Source organism: Chamaea fasciata, unplaced genomic scaffold (assembly GCF_029207755.1).
Source record: "Chamaea fasciata isolate MVZ Bird 193981 ecotype frontalis unplaced genomic scaffold, bChaFas1.0.hap1 SCAF_6, whole genome shotgun sequence".
Classification (NCBI taxonomy): domain Eukaryota; kingdom Metazoa; phylum Chordata; class Aves; order Passeriformes; family Sylviidae; genus Chamaea; species Chamaea fasciata.
In genome coordinates, this window is record NW_027094091.1 from 57019429 (window position 1) to 57037383 (window position 17955).

Sequence of the window (17955 nt, forward strand, 5' to 3'; positions counted from 1 at the left end):
GTCTTCTGAATAAGGTGGAGCCATTGGCTCATGCAAACGAGGAGGAGTTATTAAGAAGGGGGGGGAGAAGCTCTGTTGGGGTCTGCAGTTCTTTTGACGCGTGCTTTTGTTGTTCCAGTCTGGTTTTGAACCCCTTTCTGTTGTCCCCTCAATCCTCCCCTCTCCTCCTGTGGTTACTGCCTGGCAGCTCTGGCTGCCAGGGCTGTACAAACGACTGGGGAAGGGCGTGTGCTTGTGGATCTGGGCAAGACCACGGAGTGTGGGAAGTGCTGGGAGGGCATCTAAGGGCTGCTCGTGAATATTGATGAGGGCGGTGCACTCTCATCCTAGAAAAGGCAGCGATGCCATTTTGTGGGCCTGAGCCGGGCTTTGAGTAGTTTACAACCCTTGGGTATCTGCTTTGCTCTCCGCAGTGAGGAAAGCACAGCTTGGTTCCGAAGTTCTGAGCACTGCTGTGTTCACAGGCATGGCTTGGTTGCAAGAGCATTTGTGCCTTGTGGGAATTGTGTCAGGTTAACGCCGCCTGTGCCGCCTCCAAGCCGCGGGGCGTCAGTGTGGGCAAAAACCTGGCCCGGTCAAGGGCATTTGCAAAACTTTTGGGCTGTTTCTTGAAGTGCAGATTTTCCTGCTGGCCACTTGTGTGCTTTGTGGCCGTGTTAAGGAGAAGCTGGTGACAGAGCAGGCTTCCCTGCCACGCTCTTTCCTCGCACGTGTGCGTGCACCTCTCTGTGTCCAAGTTATGCCAGTGCCAAGTCCATTCCAGAGAAGCTGGAAGGTTGTTGGAACGACTTCTCCCTGTGTGCACTTCTTCCTTCTCCCAGCTTTGTTTGTGTTTAAATCCAAGTGGGCACCTTGTTCTTCTAAGGCACTTAATTTCCCCGCCAACATTCTGGTTTTCATGATTGTGAGGAGGGAACAAAGCCGCAGTGTTTGTTTGCTTCCAGGTGTGTCCTCTGAGCCTAGTGTGAGTGTCTGTTCTTGGGCCTCCCAGCTGCAGGGGGAGGTGGGGTCTGACAGGATTCCCATCCCCAGTGGCCCCTGTCTCTCTGTGGCTTGCAGAATGGTTCCCTGCTGGTGCCTTCCCTGGTGTTAAAAGCCATGGCCTAGAGCTCAGCTGCCTCAGCTCTTCCCCCAGGTGTCCGTGCTCCTGTCTCATGCCAGTTGTCCTAAGTGGGGTGCTTCACAAGACTTCAGCCAATGCTCCTGTAGCCTCCTCCCCAGGGAGAAATCATTCTGCTCCCCAGGGAGAAATCGTTCTGCTCCCCAGGGAGAAATCATTCTGCTCCCTCCAGAGTGTGACATGCTGCGGATGAACGTCAGCAATTGAAACGTAAAGGTTTCCAGTCCTGTTTCCACCTGTTTGAGGTTGTTTTCCTCTGCCGAGAGAATCTTGTTACCTTTTCAACTGGAGTCGTCTTTTTAGGGCCTTTTTTGGCCCTCCTTATCTTTCCTTCCTCTTTCCGCAAATGCTGCCATTGATGTGAGGCCCATTTGGTTGTCTAAAGGCAGGGCTCCTAGGGCACTTTTGTCCTTAAAATTGAACCGGATCTCCTGGAGCGTGTAGCAGTGGCCTGGTTTGTCATGCTCCTGGCCAGATGTGGAGTTAAGGGCTGACCTGAACTGCAGCAGCAGTGCTGGCAAAAGGGGAAAATGGATCTCTTGCTTCTCCCATTCTCAGCTCCGTGTAATCCCCATGTTTGGGTGGTTTCTGTTTAGGAACACTGCCGTGACTCCCAGTCGGGCACTCCGGGCTCTGAGTGTAGCAAGGCCCTGCAGATCTTGACCCCTGCTTTGGGCATGACCTCGTGCAGATGGTGAATATCTGTTTGTTCTCTTCCAGAGAAGCTGACTCAGTCTGAGGCTTCGTCATGGAACCGACACACGACCAGAGCAGCGGCAATAGGTAGGAATTAATTGGATGCAGTCTCAGCTTCCCGGGTGCTGGGATGAATGTGGAGATCCATGCAATGTGCCCGCACGCTTTTCCTTCCCCAGTGTCCACAAATATCAGAGCCAGAGTTTCCCTCCTTTTGCAGTAGTCTTCCACAGAGCAGGGACAGTTTCAAGAGATCTGGTATTCCATGACAGCTTTATTGGGGTTTTAGTGGGGAGCTGGTGGCATTGAGTACATGCCTGTGTGTCTGAGGAGGAACAGGGGGATTTGCCCTGGTGTTCTCTGAATGTCCGAGGTCTCATTTTTCATTCCATTTATGGGGCTGCTTTCAATGCAGCCACATGACACGGTTCAGTGTTTGAAAGTGGCAAAAGCCTCAAGACAGAGGATTCTCTTTTAGTCAGGACTAGCAATCCCTGAGAAGGCTAGCTGCTGTCCCCTGTGTGTCATTGCCCTGGGGCACAGCACACGCTGGACAGAACTGATGTGTCCAGTGTCAGCATCCTGTGGATTTCACCACTGCTTTGCTCCTGGACACGTGGCCTTGTGTGAAAGCCCCAGTGTGTGCAGGGAGTATCAACAGGGCTTCAGGAGTTAACTCTCCTTTCTCCGTGTCTGTCTGACAGCTGCAACAACAACAGAGCCTTGCTCCGCATTCTGGAGCAAGAGAGGCGGAGGAGGCAGGTGGCTCCAGAAGAGAAATATCCGCTCTCGGAGAAGACTCCCCTCTTTGCCAGACCCTACAAGGTGATGGGAGTGGGGTGCAGGCTGGAAGGAGAGGACGAGGGAGGCTTGGGGTGGGCCAGGAGAGCTGTGTCTCCGCATGGGCTGTGGCAGACTTGAGCCCGACCCCTGCAAACACAGCAGCTTCCCATCTGCTCCGCTGAGCGTGCCAAGCTTCCCTTGTGGGGCTGCATGGAGATTCCAGGAAGATCCTGAGCAGTGTCTCTTGCTGGGCTGGATCTCTTGCTTGGGCTGTTTCTGCCATTTCCCCCTCTCTGTTCTTCTGCTGCAGACCCAGAAAGAAGATTGGCTGTCAAGGCGCATTAAGAACTTGCTGGGCGATGTGGACTCCAAGGTGCTCCTGAGCCACGAGTCCCCTCTGAATCCCGCATGGATTCCAGAAAAGCCCACATCCCAGTCAGAGAGCAGCAGTCACAGGCCGGCATCCAGACAGACAAACGTATGTGAGGACATAAGGAGAGGATCCTCAGCAGAAGCACGAGACCTCACGCTCAAACCTGGGCAAAATGATGTGGGCAGAGTTGGAGGTCCCTCAAATGAGAGGTCGGAAGGCAAAGCTCCACAGTCCAAAATCCATGCTGAGGCTGTCAGGGTGAGTGCAACGGTTGGGCCCCTCTGTTGCTGGCAGTGCCTCGAGGCCAAGGGAGCAGCACACGCGCCCTGCCTGGCTCGTGGCTCAGCCTCCCCAGAGCTCAAAGGCACTTGCATCCCAGGTGCATTGAAGACAAAGCTCAGCTGCTTCAAAGCACAATTCCATAAAGGGAGAAGACTGCACAAACATACTAAGATTATAAAAATAACAATAATGATAAGTAGCAGTAGTAGTAGTAGTAGTAGTAGTAGCAGGAGCAGTAGTAGTAGTAGTTTAAGAATGGAAACAGTGTTTCCTGACTGCCAGGTCCAAAGGGAACACAGACATTTTTATCAGCAGAGGAGGAGGAAGTGGCTGTGGGGATTTCAGCTGGTTTTCTACCTGGCCTCCCTTATTAACTCCCCTTCAGATGGGCCTTTTGATTAGCATTTCATTATTAATGGGCTTGCATGACACTTTTAGAGATGTTGGTAAGCAAATGCCGGCTGAGTGCATGCTTGTTTGCTGTCGGTGAGTGAAATGGCCAAAGAAACTCACACTGCTTCCCTCTTTCTTGTTTCAGCGCATCCTGCACGCTAATGTGCACTCTGTTAAAGGAATATTGAAGGTGGGTGCTTTTCCATAGCAGATCTCCACGGGGAAGGCTCTAGAAATCCCTGAGGATTTCTGTCAGACTCTGGGAAGGGTGAAACTCCCTCTGTGTCCATCAGCAAAACTCCTGAGAGCTGCTTCTGCTCCTCTCTTTGCAGGAAATGAGCAGCCCACTGCCACCTCTCCTGTCACCTCTTTGGTCACCTCCTAGAAGAAAGACTTCCAAACTGCCATTGCAGGCAAAGGTAACCCAGCCCATTTTTGCCAGGGCTTCTGAACACTGACAAGAGATCTTTCTGCTGAGCACAAGTTCAGTCTTGGCAGAAGGAGCCTGCTTGGGGGCCAGCCCGAGTTCCCTGACCATAAAGAGCGTTGCTAGTTAGAAACCAAGCACACACTGCACAATGTGTGGCGTTGCATTATACCCAGGTGTCCTGGGTTTTTTCACTTCAGTACAACGAGGAGTCTGATTTTATTTGCGTGAATGACAAATATTCCTGTCTCTCGGGAACTGGCTTAGAAGAATTGGAAACTCTTAATTCTAACTAATTTTTTTCTAACTAATGAGGCTTTGTGCGGAATTCTTACATGCAGAGGCAGCCTGTGCCTTTACAGGCAAGGCTCAGCTGCTTCAAGAGCAACTTAGGGAAAGTGCGTTTCTATCAACTGAGCAGACTGCAGGAACACATTTATACAAAAATACTGATAATAAGGACAATGATGATGATGATGATGATGATGAAAATCAGAGTAATAAGGAGTAGATGTAGTAGGAGTAGTAGCAGTAGTTTAGAATTGGTAACAGTTTTCCCTGACTGCCAGTTTCCAATGGGAAGACAGACATCTCAGAGGAGAAGGAGTTGACAGTGGTGGCTTCAGCTCTCTCCAGGCCTGGTCTCCATGATTAACTCCTGTTCAGATGGGCTTTTTTAGTACTTACTCCCGTTTTACTTTTAATACATTTGCATGGCATTTATAGAGCTGTTGGTCAGCAAAGGCTTGCAGAGTACCTGCCGATCAGTAAAAATCCCCAACAAACTCCTTCTGTTTCCCTCATTCTTGTTTCAGGCACAGAAGCCCACTGATGTGCCATCAATTAAAAAAATATTGAGGGTAAGTGCTCCTAAGTGGAAGATCTCCATGTTTGCTCATGTTTTGCATACACTAAGGAGATGGTTGGGGACAAAACACATTTAGAGAGCTGCTTCTCTCCCTCTCTTTGCAGGAAATGAGCAGCTCCCTGCCACCTCTCCTGTCACCTCTTCACTCCCCTCCAAGAGCAGAGACATCCAAACCGCCACTGGTCAAAAAGGTAAGGCAGCCCATTTTTGCCAGGGCTTCCGATAAATGACGAGAGAATTTTCTGTTCTGACAGACAAGTTCATCTCAGCTCTTTGGCAGCTCTGAGAATGCTTTAGAAATATCTATTCCAAAATGCTCATGGCCCTGACATGCCATTGAAGGCTTAGCTCTTTGCCACTGTCTGGTTTATGGAGTTTTATTCAGCACATCCCCGTCCATGGTGCTGGAGGAGCAAGTTAGTGCACGTGGCCTGTTTGTTTAGAGTCAGCTCTTCCCAGGCCAAAGGCCCGACTTTACAACCTCTGGGCAAGAGTCCCTGGGCTCTGGGGAGCTGTGCTAGGACAAAAAAGCCCACAAAGACATCAGTCTTGAATCCTTCTTTTCTCTTTTGCTTGGCAGCCTGAGCCATCAACTTCTAAAAAGCGGCGCCTTGACAACCTGGTGACCCAGACAAAGCGAGGAGCAGTGCCAAGAGAGGGTCCCAGGGGAATCGTCTGTGGGAATGGACATGAGGAGGGTGAGAAGCAGAAGCAGGGCTCCAACAGCAATTCCTGCCAGAGGCCCTCCAAGGCAAGGGAGCGTCCTCACGAGAGCTGTGGCCAAGTGGCCAAGAAATCTCAGAAATTCTTTTGCCAAGTTGCCAAGGATCCTAAGAAGGGCTCTGGACAAGTGACCAAGGATCTTCACAAGAACTTTGGCCAAAAAGACAAGGGTTCTCAGAAGGGCTCTGCGCAAGCAGCCAAGCACTGTGAGAAGAGCTCTGGCCAGGTGACGAATCCATTGCCAAAGAGCTCTGTGCAGGTGGCCAAGGAATTTTGGAAGGTCTCTGGCCAGGCGGGCAAGGCTCCTCATGAATCTCAAGTTACGACTACACACAGCTCTCTGAAGCCAGCTGTGCACACCAAGGAGGCCTTGCTCAAAACAGCTGCGGATATTAAAAGGCTCACTGAGACTCTGGTGCACAAGAGATACAAAAGTGTCCCGATGGAGAGTGAGCCTGGTTCTTTGATGGTCACAGACCAGTTTTGCAAGGACAAGCAGAAAGTCCAGGAAGCAGAGAAACCAATATCTGCTTTCAAAGCAGACCTGAAGCTGGGAGTGCATGAGGTGTCTGAGAAGAGAAAGCACAAGGAGCCTGACAAGAACTGTGGCCAAATGGCCAGTCACTCCCGGAAGAGCTATGGCCAAGTGGCCAAGGATCCATGGGAAGCTCATCTTCCCACCAAACACAGCTGGCTGAAGCCTCTTGTGCTCCCCAAAGAGGCCGTGCCCAGGAACACTGTGGGAATCAAAAGGCCCGGGGAGCCCCTGGAGCACAACGAACCCAAGAGAGTGAGGAAGGTGGAGAGCGAGCCTGGTCCTTTGCAGGTCACAGCCCAGTTTTGCAAGGACCAGCTGAAAGTCAAAGCAGGGAAGCCAAAAGCCACAGAGAGTAAAGGCCTGAAGCTGGCACCTCACGAGCCCTCTGGGACGAGAAAGGACAAGGGCTCCCACCAGGCCAACGCCAAAGGCTTTGTGGACCCCAAGCTCCTGGGACATGCTCAGCAACGGGACACTCTCATCCCCAGTGGCCACAGGCCTGGAGATCTGCACAAGGAGAAGGTGCCCTTGCCTCCAGGGGAGAAGAAGTGGTTCTTGCCTGCAAGGAAGGCAGACTTGAAGAGGAAAGCCGTGAGGAGTCCTGAGGAGTCCCCTGGAAAGAAGAAGGTGAGAGGGGCAGGGGGAGATGGGTTTGGCCAATGATCAAGGGGGTGTTAGAAAAACCCATGTGAAGTTTCCCCTTCATACGTTGGCACTAGAGCCACGATCCTTCTCCTCGTAAAGTAATTTCAGTGTGTGATATTTTCTCTTTTCAACCAGAATCTCTCAATCTGAGCTGTACCGGTCTGCATTCTAGGTGAATTTTCAAGACCTGAGTGATTTTTTTTTCCCTGTTTTCTTTCTTCCTGTTAGAGGGAAGACAAGGGGGATACTCCCAGGAAGAAAAAGGAATGAAAAAAAATGCCAAGAAAATAATTGCAGCTTTCAGGAAACAAAGGCTCCAGTAAACTGAAGTGAGTATGCAGTGCTGAGATGTCAGAAAGATGAGTAAATCTGTCTTCAGAAGGGCAAGACAAAGAACTGTATCTCCTGTCCTGACACTGGAGAGTTTGCTTCCAACATGGTGTGCCTCCTGCACCTTCACTGCTGCAGACTGGCCTTGACATGCTGGAAGCAAGCAGTTCAAAAGCAGCTCTGTAGGTGTAGCTGGGTGAGGGTGGCAGCCTTTCCCTGCTGACATCCTCTGAGAGCACAGAGGTGTTGGGGCTGATGTTTGCCTGGGGGAGGAGGGATGTTCCAATTGCAGTAGGAATGGAAGAGCTTTGATTGTGGAGTTCCTCCCTCCCTTTCCCTCAGGGAAAATGAGCAGCTGTCTTAGTCCTGTGCTGGCTTTCACAGTGGGAAGGGTAGGAGGTGTTTTGGGGCAGAGAGGGCTCTGGATCAGGTCGGGGATGGTGCTGTGCTCTGTGTCAAATCGTCCTCTGTGCAGCATCAGCTGTGCCAAGGCAGAGCAGGTGCAGAGCACGTGTGCAGTGAGTAGGGACCGAAGCACAGGAAAAGTGGGGGCTGAAGGAGGGGAGAGGACTGTGCCATGCACAGCAGAGTCAGGTGAGAAGTGCAGCCTCCCACCTGAGCCTTCTCACTGGGTTTAACTTCATTTCCTGCTCTGCTGGTGCTGCACTCCATGAGCTGGGATTCTCTGCTCGGTGTGTTCTCGGAACCTTGGAGAAGCTGACTAAAACGGGTGGAAATGAGCAGCGGCGAAACAACAGTGGTTGAGCGCTGTTTGGTGCTGCTATTTGCTGCCAGAGTTCCCCACTCATCCTGATCTCAGATGCTCAGAAATGTGCTAGGCCACTCTGTTACGGAATGGGACAGTCTCGGCCCGTTAAAAGTCTCTCTCACTGAAGCCTCTCAGCTTTGGAAGTGTTGTCTTGTTGAGACACTGGCAAGATTTGTTGCAGGACATAGCCAAGTGTTTAAGAAAAGCCTACATTAGGTGCACATCAAAGTCCTGAATTTGCTTCTCTTGTCCAGAGCCATGAGAAGCTTCATTCCAAGCTGGGAGGAAAAATGTGGAGCTGCCGGCCGTGACTGCTGCACAAGGTGCACCCAGCTGACCTTGAGAGCCAAAGGAGAGCCAGAGCCGAGAGTGACGACCCGGAGCTGCCTGCCATGGATCACCCTGCCAGGACCCAGGATCCTCAGAACCCAGGGGAGCTGTGTGATTGTCTTCAGAAACATCCTCTCAGATAAGTGACCATTTCTGTTTGTAGGCAACTGTAAATAGCAGACGGGTGTAGAAGGGATTGTGTTTGTAAAAATAAAGAGTAGTTTGTTTAAAAATAAGAAACAGGAAACCTGGGGGGGGGGGGGGGGGGGCTGCAACCTGGGCCTAAGGTTTTACAGGACGCTGACAAAATTGTTGGCCCTTGCAGCTTTGCATTTCTGGCTTATAAAATTGGATTTCATTGGCTGTTCATATAGATTTGGTTGTTTACTGTTGGCTCAGGCTGTGGGGTCTAGGATGTTGAGGCGCAGGAAGGGCTGTGAGTTAGGCCAGACTGTGCACACTGTATTAGCTGACTTCTAATTGCTTTCTTTTTCTTGATCATTTTCCTGCTTCTAGCCCTCACTGCACTCCCAGCCCTCACGGAGCAAGGAAACCTGCTGCTGAATTCCTCTGTGCTTGGGAAGGGTTTCTAGGTACAAAACACTGTGAGCTGCCAGGTGAGAAGCCAAGGTTCCATTTCCATTATTGGAGGGCTTGCTGGGGAAGAAGGCGACAGGGGGAGAGCCTGGAGCATAGACTATGCCTGGGAGAAACGAACGTGTTTTTCTGGGCATTTAGGAAAGCCGGGCTTTGGAATTCTGTAGGCGTCTCTCTCTGACCAGCTTTCTCTCTGTGGTTTTCCGGGCATCTGCAGGGGATGAGAAGGATCCGTTCCAGTGACTCCTCTGCGAAATGAAGACAAGACAAGAAGACCCGAAGCTGGAAGAGTAAGTGCTCGTTTTACAGCCCTGCCTGTAGTTTCTGAAGACACCAAAGAGGGCTGGCCCTGCACCCATCCCAGTTTCTGCTTCCTCATGAGCACTTCTTTAGGGAGCAAAGAGAGAGGGAGAGATGGGAGAGAGCTGCCCTGTCAGGGCGGCACCTGCTAAGTAGCTTGGCTGCAGCTGAGCAGCACTTGAATTTTGACTCCCCAGTTGGCCTTTGACCAGTACTGGCCAGCAGAAATTCCTAGAGTTGCTGCTGCTTTTTTTATTGTACATTTTAGTCATGACAAATGCTGTGTCGTCCTGTGGTGCCACCAGTGGGGAATACTCAAAAGCTGTAACCTGCCATCCCACGGGACCTTGGCAGTGTCATTTCCCACAAACACAAAGTTTTGTGGGCCCCACTGGGCAAAGGGATGCACTGCCATGATCTGCTGGCAACCTTGCAAAAGCAAATAAGCACCATGTGCCTGGCAGAAGGGCTGGAAGGCTGTAAAAATCCTCCCCCTAAAGAGGCAGCTGCTGAAGCTGAAAAGGCTTTGCAGGTCCTCTTGGAGTAAAGTCACTCCAGTCATTGATTGTCCTCTGCCAGGTGTGCCTGTTGGATGAATCCAACCAAATGTTTTCTCTCTCCCTCCTTCTGTTCCAGAGTTTTCTGCTGAGGAACGCCAAGGAAGATGACCAGGAGCCGGCCTGACCGGAAATTCTGAGACAGAATTTCCTGTGTCCCAGACTGGAACCCCAGTGCCTTAACTGGGTGTTCCGGATGTAAATAGTTCCAAGTTCTCTGTTCTTTTGTTTGTTTGGTTGTTTGTTTTTACTTTCTTGTTCAATGCAGAGATCCTGCATTTTGTTTGTTTGTTTGTTTGTTTGTTGTAAATACAGTTGTAAGTTCTTTTGGTTACCTTTGGAAAACGTTGTGGTTTTTGAGCGTGATGCTTTTCTACCTTGCAAAAGAAAAGATGGGGGGTGGCGGTGGTGGTACCTGCCATTAAAATGAAACTGTGGGGAGAAGGATGGTATCCCAAAACACTTGTGATTACAAGAAAGAATTACCTCCCTTTTCCACATCACTTTATGATACAGGAACAGCTTAGCCAGGCAGTGAAATAAAGTTACTCTTTGCCACGGGTTTGTGGTTGCTCCAGTTGCCCGCCTGTGCCGACTCACACAGCCACATTTCCCAACAATCTTTTGGATACTGCCACGAACAAAGGCAAGGCTCACGTGGATGTTCCTCCTGAAGGGGAAAAACGAGAACTCTTATCTCTGAGGTGCAAGCATGTGGGGTGTCTGCCTGTATGTGTCACCCCGAGCCTTTCCAAAGCCCGGGCTGCAGAAACCCTCGGGGTTAACAAGCCCTGACAGTGATTCTGGCAGCCAACGCTGCTCTCCAGTGTGGCTAGTTTGAACTCCACTCTCCAGTGGCTTCCATTGGGAGTTGATAAATGCGTTTGGAGTGCAGGGATGAGCATCTCACCTTGTGACTCCATCTAACTTGCAGAAAATCTTTTCAAACTCTTCCCAACCCATTACTTGCCTTTTTCCAAGTAATTAATTCAAAAAGATAAAGGACTGTGTAAATATAGGAGTACCGCTTTCAAAATTTCTAGAGAGTTTTACGTCTTGTGTAGTCATCCTTTGAAATCAAAACACCCTCCTGCACCCTCAAAGCATTTGGAGCTGTTCTTCTCGAACCGTGCAACTGAGCTCGTGGATATACACAAACACCTCAGTCTTGTTCAGAAGTAACTGGGGGCATTTCAGGCATAGCTGATTTTACTTTATTTGGTAATCATCTGTCTTCCACAGTCCATCTAGAATTTCCTGTGGAATTTCAATCCAGAATTGCAGTCAGAGACAGTAGTAATACCACCTTGAGTTAGTACGCTCAGGTAGTGCCAAGCAACGAGTTTTGCGGGAAGGTGAATTCAGCCGCATTTTCTCTGTCTACACTCCCTTCAGGCAGAAGGGACAGGACAAGAGGAAATAGCCTCAAGCTGTGCTGGAAAGAACAGGGCATTCTCCCAAGAAAGGCATTCTGGTTTCTTCCCTCCCCACAGCCCTGTAGCCTCCCTGCACTGTGCCACAGGGCACATCCCAAGGAGACTGGAAGTGCCCCGGGTTTACGGGAAAGGCAGACAGCGGGCACGTTCTGTGTCCCGTACACTTGCCGATGGCTGCCAAGGCACACGGGGCTGCAGAGAGACACGCCGCGTGCCAGGCGGGATTCGGTGTCGCCCAGGTGGCCTCAGCCCCAGGCCGGCAGGGTTCCCGACCCACAGCAGCCGCCCCCGCCCCCTTTCCCGGCAGCGCTCCCGGCTCCGTGAGGGCCACAGGCCTTGCCCAGAGCCAGACGGCGCTGGCAGCTTTACGTACTGCTTTCCAGCATATTAAAACAGGGCTTTACGTGACTGGTTTTCAGCATTTTTCGCTTTCCTTTTCTTGAGTAGAAATGAAATAGCTCATTTAAAAGTAAGACAGAGATGTACCCGGCACTGGTTATGACCAAGCCCGTCATTTCTGGCAGTAATGCTTCTGGGATAGAATAGTCAAGGCAAAAAACCCAACAAGTGTGGCCCAGATGACCTCCCGAAGAGAGACCACGGTGCCGAGAGAGAGTCTCGGGGAAGTTGCCCCCGCGGATGGATGTGGGGAGGCCAAGAAGCAGGAGCAGGACAGCAGCAGCAATTCCTCGCAGCAGCACAGCGAGCCGAGGGAGCCTCCTCACAAGAGCCGGGTGGCCAGAGCTCCTCAGGACACTCGTCCGCCTCCAAAGGGAACAGCCAGAAGCCTCCTGTGCACACCAAGGACACCTTTTCTTTACGTACTGCAAAGAGGCCAGGAGGAAATGCCCCTTCATCCTCCCAGGAACTCCAGCATTCAGCTCGGGCAAATGACACTCAGGAGTTGACGTCCTTTCAAACAAAACTTTCCAGAGGATGAAGCAGAAAACTTTGTCATCAAACCAAAAGCCAGGGGAAGCGAAATGAAAGCTGTGCTTTTATTCCCAGCGAGTGCAGCACTCCATCCCGAGCGATGGGGTTAGGTGGGAAGGAGGCCGGGCAATAGGCTGGTGTCCGAGTAAAGCCTTTCTCCCTGTCAGTCCTGAGGGCTCCCTGAGCGGCTCCTTCTCAGCTGCTGGGCAGGGCCCTCGGGGACAGCCCGCGTGCTGCCCCGGGGCAGGGCTGGCTTCCCGCAGGGCAGCAGGGGCTGCGGGCACAGGGCGCGCTCCAGCAGGGTCCCGCGCCCTCGGAGCCCCGCGGCAGCCGCACACCGGCCCGGCCGCGCTCGGGACGCTCCGTTGGCCCCCGGGCCCCGCCGACGGCACAACCGTCCTTGGGCAGCCCCGCGGGCCGCAGCAGCACGGAGCGCAGCGCAGCGCAGCAGCTCGGCTCGGGAGCAGCGCTCGGCCACACAGCCTGTTCGCGGCGCCTTTCCTGCCTCTGCCGAGGCATTCCTCGCCCGCAAGGCCGCCTCGGGCCAGGTAATTCTGCGCTTGGCCGCCGGGCTTGGGCACACGGGCCAGCCGCGGCTGTCCCCGCCGCCTTCCAGCGCTGGCCCCCCCCAGCGACAGCTTCAAAGCCGGGCTCCTGCTCCTGCCTCTGCCAGCGCTTTGCGGGGAAACAGTCGCTGCCCAGGGAGATCGCCTTCAAGGCCTCTCTCATGCAAAGAGTTAGCAGTGGCATCGCCCAGCCGGCAGTGGCACCGATTCATGTCAGCCGGAGAGGGCGAGGTTGCAGGAGGGCTGGCTGCTCATTCAGCTTGAAGCCTGAATGCCGCTGAGGAGCAGGAGAGCCAGGCAATCCCTGGCAAGGGAGGGGGACGTGGGAAGCACCAAGGGCCCTTGCCTCTGCCCCGTGTGCTGCCAGAAGGAGCCAGCACTGAGCAGGAGAGGCTTGGGGGCAGAGGCAGCAGCTGTGTGCCAGGGGGAAGGAAGCCCGGCCTTTTCCTGGTCAGCGCCTGCAGCAGCTGCTCCAGCTGGGGCCGGGATTGCCCCGTTGGGAGTGGGAGCAGCTGCCCGGGGCCGCTCTTCCAGTTGACCCGTCACAGGCAGGGACTCCCTCCCGAGGGAGGTGGCAAAGCCCCTGTGGAAACCCCCAGGTGCCAAAGTAAAGCCAAAGCTATGGAGGTGTTCTTTCTCCAGTCTTAGCAATCGAGGCCCTTCTAATTACAATGGCCTTGTCTGTATCTAGTGGTCCGTCGTATGTCTAGAAGTAAAGTGGCCAGCAGAATATTGGAACCATTCAAGGCCACGTTGGACAGGCCTTAGATTAGCCTGGGCTAGTGGAAAGTGTCCCTGCCCATGGCAGAGGGGCAGAACCTGGTGAAATCTAAGGCCCCTCCCAACCTCCAACGTTCCACGCTTCTGTGGTTTTATGGTGCTGTGGTTCTCCAAAGCCGGTGTTTTCTCTGACTGTATGTCACGCTGTCCCTTCGAACAACGGAGTGTATGCAAACCGGCAAGCTTTGCCCACGAAAATATCCCGGGGAGCCTAGAGATAGCAACATTTCAAGGAAAAGCTCTTGAGATGGGGACACAAGGTTTACGTTTCCAATCAGCTTCCAAGCTTCCTTGCTCCATTAGAGCAGCTCCCTGCCTGCGGCTGGATGCAGAAGGCAGAATGTAGAGCAATGAGATATGTCCTGCTAAGGGCTGCAGAGACGAGCCTGGCCACATCCAGCAGTGTCAAAAGCCTGTTGGAATTGCCATCAGGGTCCCTTGTCTTCTGAATAAGGTGGAGCCATTGGCTCATGCAAACGAGGAGGAGTTATTAAGAAGGGGGGGGAGAAGCTCTGTTGGGGTCTGCAGTTCTTTTGACGCGTACTTTTGTTGTTCCAGTCTGGTTTTGAACCCCTTTCTGTTGTCCCCTCAATCCTCCCCTCTCCTCCTGTGGTTACTGCCTGGCAGCTCTGGCTGCCAGGGCTGTAAAAACGACTGGGGAAGGGCGTGTGCTTGTGGATCTGGGCAAGACCACGGAGTGTGGGAAGTGCTGGGAGGGCATCTAAGGGCTGCTTGTGAATATTGATGAGGGCGGTGCACTCTCATCCTAGAAAAGGCAGCGATGCCATTTTGTGGGCCTGAGCCGGGCTTTGAGTAGTTTACAACCCTTGGGTATCTGCTTTGCTCTCCGCAGTGAGGAAAGCACAGCTTGGTTCCGAAGTTCTGAGCACTGCTGTGTTCACAGGCACGGCTTGGTTGCAAGAGCATTTGTGCCTTGTGGGAATTGTGTCAGGTTAACGCCGCCTGTGCCGCCTCCAAGCCGCGGGGCGTCAGTGTGGGCAAAAACCTGGCCCGGTCAAGGGCATTTGCAAAACTTTTGGGCTGTTTCTTGAAGTGCAGATTTTCCTGCTGGCCACTTGTGTGCTTTGTGGCCGTGTTAAGGAGAAGCTGGTGACAGAGCAGGCTTCCCTGCCACGCTCTTTCCTCGCACGTGTGCGTGCACCTCTCTGTGTCCAAGTTATGCCAGTGCCAAGTCCATTCCAGAGAAGCTGGAAGGTTGTTGGAACGACTTCTCCCTGTGTGCACTTCTTCCTTCTCCCAGCTTTGTTTGTGTTTAAATCCAAGTGGGCACCTTGTTCTTCTAAGGCACTTAATTTCCCCGCCAACATTCTGGTTTTCATGATTGTGAGGAGGGAACAAAGCCGCAGTGTTTGTTTGCTTCCAGGTGTGTCCTCTGAGCCTAGTGTGAGTGTCTGTTCTTGGGCCTCCCAGCTGCAGGGGGAGGTGGGGTCTGACAGGATTCCCATCCCCAGTGGCCCCTGTCTCTCTGTGGCTTGCAGAATGGTTCCCTGCTGGTGCCTTCCCTGGTGTTAAAAGCCATGGCCTAGAGCTCAGCTGCCTCAGCTCTTCCCCCAGGTGTCCGTGCTCCTGTCTCATGCCAGTTGTCCTAAGTGGGGTGCTTCACAAGACTTCAGCCAATGCTCCTGTAGCCTCCTCCCCAGGGAGAAATCATTCTGCTCCCTCCAGAGTGTGACATGCTGCGGATGAACGTCAGCAATTGAAACGTAAAGGTTTTCAGTCCTGTTTCCACCTGTTTGAGGTTGTTTTCCTCTGCCGAGAGAATCTTGCTACCTTTTCAACTGGAGTCGTCTTTTTAGGGCCTTTTTTGGCCCTCCTTATCTTTCCTTCCTCTTTCCGCAAATGCTGCCATTGATGTGAGGCCCATTTGGTTGTCTAAAGGCAGGGCTCCTAGGGCACTTTTGTCCTTAAAATTGAACCGGATCTCCTGGAGCGTGTAGCAGTGGCCTGGTTTGTCATGCTCCTGGCCAGATGTGGAGTTAAGGGCTGACCTGAACTGCAGCAGCAGTGCTGGCAAAAGGGGAAAATGGATCTCTTGCTTCTCCCATTCTCAGCTCCGTGTAATCCCCATGTTTGGGTGGTTTCTGTTTAGGAACACTGCCGTGACTCCCAGTCGGGCACTCCGGGCTCTGAGTGTAGCAAGGCCCTGCAGATCTTGACCCCTGCTTTGGGCATGACCTCGTGCAGATGGTGAATATCTGTTTGTTCTCTTCCAGGGAAGCTGACTCAGTCTGAGGCTTCGTCATGGAACCGACACACGACCAGAGCAGCGGCAATAGGTAGGAATTAATTGGATGCAGTCTCGGCTTCCCGGGTGCTGGGATGAATGTGGAGATCCATGCAATGTGCCCGCACGCTTTTCCTTCTCCAGTGTCCACAAATATCAGAGCCAGAGTTTCCCTCCTTTTGCAGTACTCTTCCACAGAGCAGGGACAGTTTCAAGAGATCTGGTATTCCATGACTGGAGACAGCTTTATTGGGGTTTTAGTGGGGGGCTGGTGGCATTGAGTACATGCCTGTGTGTCTGAGGAGGAACAGGGGGATTTGCCCTGGTGTTCTCTGAATGTCCGAGGTCTCATTTTTCATTCCATTTATGGGGCTGCTTTCAATGCAGCCGCATGACACAGTTCAGTGTTTGAAAGTGGCAAAAGCCTCAAGACAGAGGATTCTCTTTTAGTCAGGACTAGCAATCCCTGAGAAGGCTGGCTGCTGTCCCCTGTGTGTCATTGCCCTGGGGCACAGCACACGCTGGACAGAACTGATGTGTCCAGTGTCAGCATCCTGTGGATTTCACCACTGCTTTGCTCCTGGACACGTGGCCTTGTGTGAAAGCCCCAGTGTGTGCAGGGAGTATCAACAGGGCTTCAGGAGTTAACTCTCCTTTCTCCGTGTCTGTCTGACAGCTGCAACAACAACAGAGCCTTGCTCCGCATTCTGGAGCAAGAGAGGCGGAGGAGGCAGGTGGCTCCAGAAGAGAAATACCCGCTCTCGGAGAAGACTCCCCTCTTTGCCAGACCCTACAAGGTGATGGGAGTGGGGTGCAGGCTGGAAGGAGAGGACGAGGGAGGCTTGGGGTGGGCCAGGAGAGCTGTGTCTCCGCATGGGCTGTGGCAGACTTGAGCCCGACCCCTGCAAACACAGCAGCTTCCCATCTGCTCCGCTGAGCGTGCCAAGCTTCCCTTGTGGGGCTGCATGGAGATTCCAGGAAGATCCTGAGCAGTGTCTCTTGCTGGGCTGGATCTCTTGCTTGGGCTGTTTCTGCCATTTCCCCCTCTCTGTTCTTCTGCTGCAGACCCAGAAAGAAGATTGGCTCTCAAGGCGCATTAAGAACTTGCTGGGCGATGTGGACTCCAAGGTGCTCCTGAGCCACGAGTCCCCTCTGAATCCCGCATGGATTCCAGAAAAGCCCACATCCCAGTCAGAGAGCAGCAGTCACAGGCCGGCATCCAGACAGACAAACGTATGTGAGGACATAAGGAGAGGATCCTCAGCAGAAGCACGAGACCTCACGCTCAAACCTGGGCAAAATGATGTGGGCAGAGTTGGAGGTCCCTCAAATGAGAGGTCGGAAGGCAAAGCTCCACAGGCCAAAATCCATGCTGAGGCTGTCAGGGTGAGTGCAACGGTTGGGCCCCTCTGTTGCTGGCAGTGCCTCGAGGCCAAGGGAGCAGCACACGCGCCCTGCCTGGCTCATGGCTCAGCCTCCCCAGAGCTCAAAGGCACTTGCATCCCAGGTGCATTGAAGACAAAGCTCAGCTGCTTCAAAGCACAATTCCATAAAGGGAGAGGACTGCACAAACATACTAAGATTATAAAAATAACAATAATGATAAGTAGCAGTAGTAGTAGTAGTAGTAGTAGTAGGAGGAGCAGTAGTAGTAGTAGTTTAAGAATGGAAACAGTGTTTCCTGACTGCCAGGTCCAAAGGGAACACAGACATTTTTATCAGCAGAGGAGGAGGAAGTGACTGTGGGGATTTCAGCTGGTTTTCTACCTGGCCTCCCTTATTAACTCCCTTTCAGATGGGCCTTTTGATTAGCATTTCATTATTAATGGGCTTGCATGACACTTTTAGAGATGTTGGTAAGCAAATGCCGGCTGAGTGCATGCTTGTTTGCTATCGGTGAGTGAAATGGCCAAAGAAACTCAGACTGCTTCCCTCTTTCTTGTTTCAGCGCATCCTGCACGTTAATGTGCACTCTGTTAAAGGAATATTGAAGGTGGGTGCTTTTCCATAGCAGATCTCCACGGGGAAGGCTCTAGAAATCCCTGAGGATTTCTGTCAGACTCTGGGAAGGGTGAAACTCCCTCTGTGTCCATCAGCAAAACTCCTGAGAGCTGCTTCTGCTCCTCTCTTTGCAGGAAATGAGCAGCCCACTGCCACCTCTCCTGTCACCTCTTCGGTCACCTCCTAGAAGAAAGACTTCCAAACTGCCATTGCAGGCAAAGGTAACCCAGCCCATTTTTGCCAGGGCTTCTGAACACTGACAA

General features: G+C 52.5%; 1 protein-coding gene and 1 long non-coding RNA gene across 2 annotated transcripts; both read left to right on the forward strand.

The window, feature by feature from the left end:
- The first annotated feature begins 6065 nt into the window (after nt 1–6065).
- Nucleotides 6066–8487, forward strand: LOC136290685 (uncharacterized). Its single transcript, XM_066185017.1, has 3 exons — nt 6066–6830; nt 7077–7177; nt 8202–8487. Exons 1-2 carry the CDS (start codon nt 6108–6110, stop codon nt 7116–7118), a joined length of 765 nt encoding a protein of 254 aa, XP_066041114.1. The 5' UTR covers nt 6066–6107; the 3' UTR covers nt 7119–7177; nt 8202–8487.
- Nucleotides 8488–8714: 227 nt separating this feature from the next.
- Nucleotides 8715–10031, forward strand: LOC136290686 (uncharacterized). The gene is made up of 3 exons (XR_010721311.1): nt 8715–8894; nt 9092–9164; nt 9811–10031. It is a non-coding gene; the product is annotated as an uncharacterized lncRNA (long non-coding RNA).
- Nucleotides 10032–17955: the final 7924 nt, after the last annotated feature.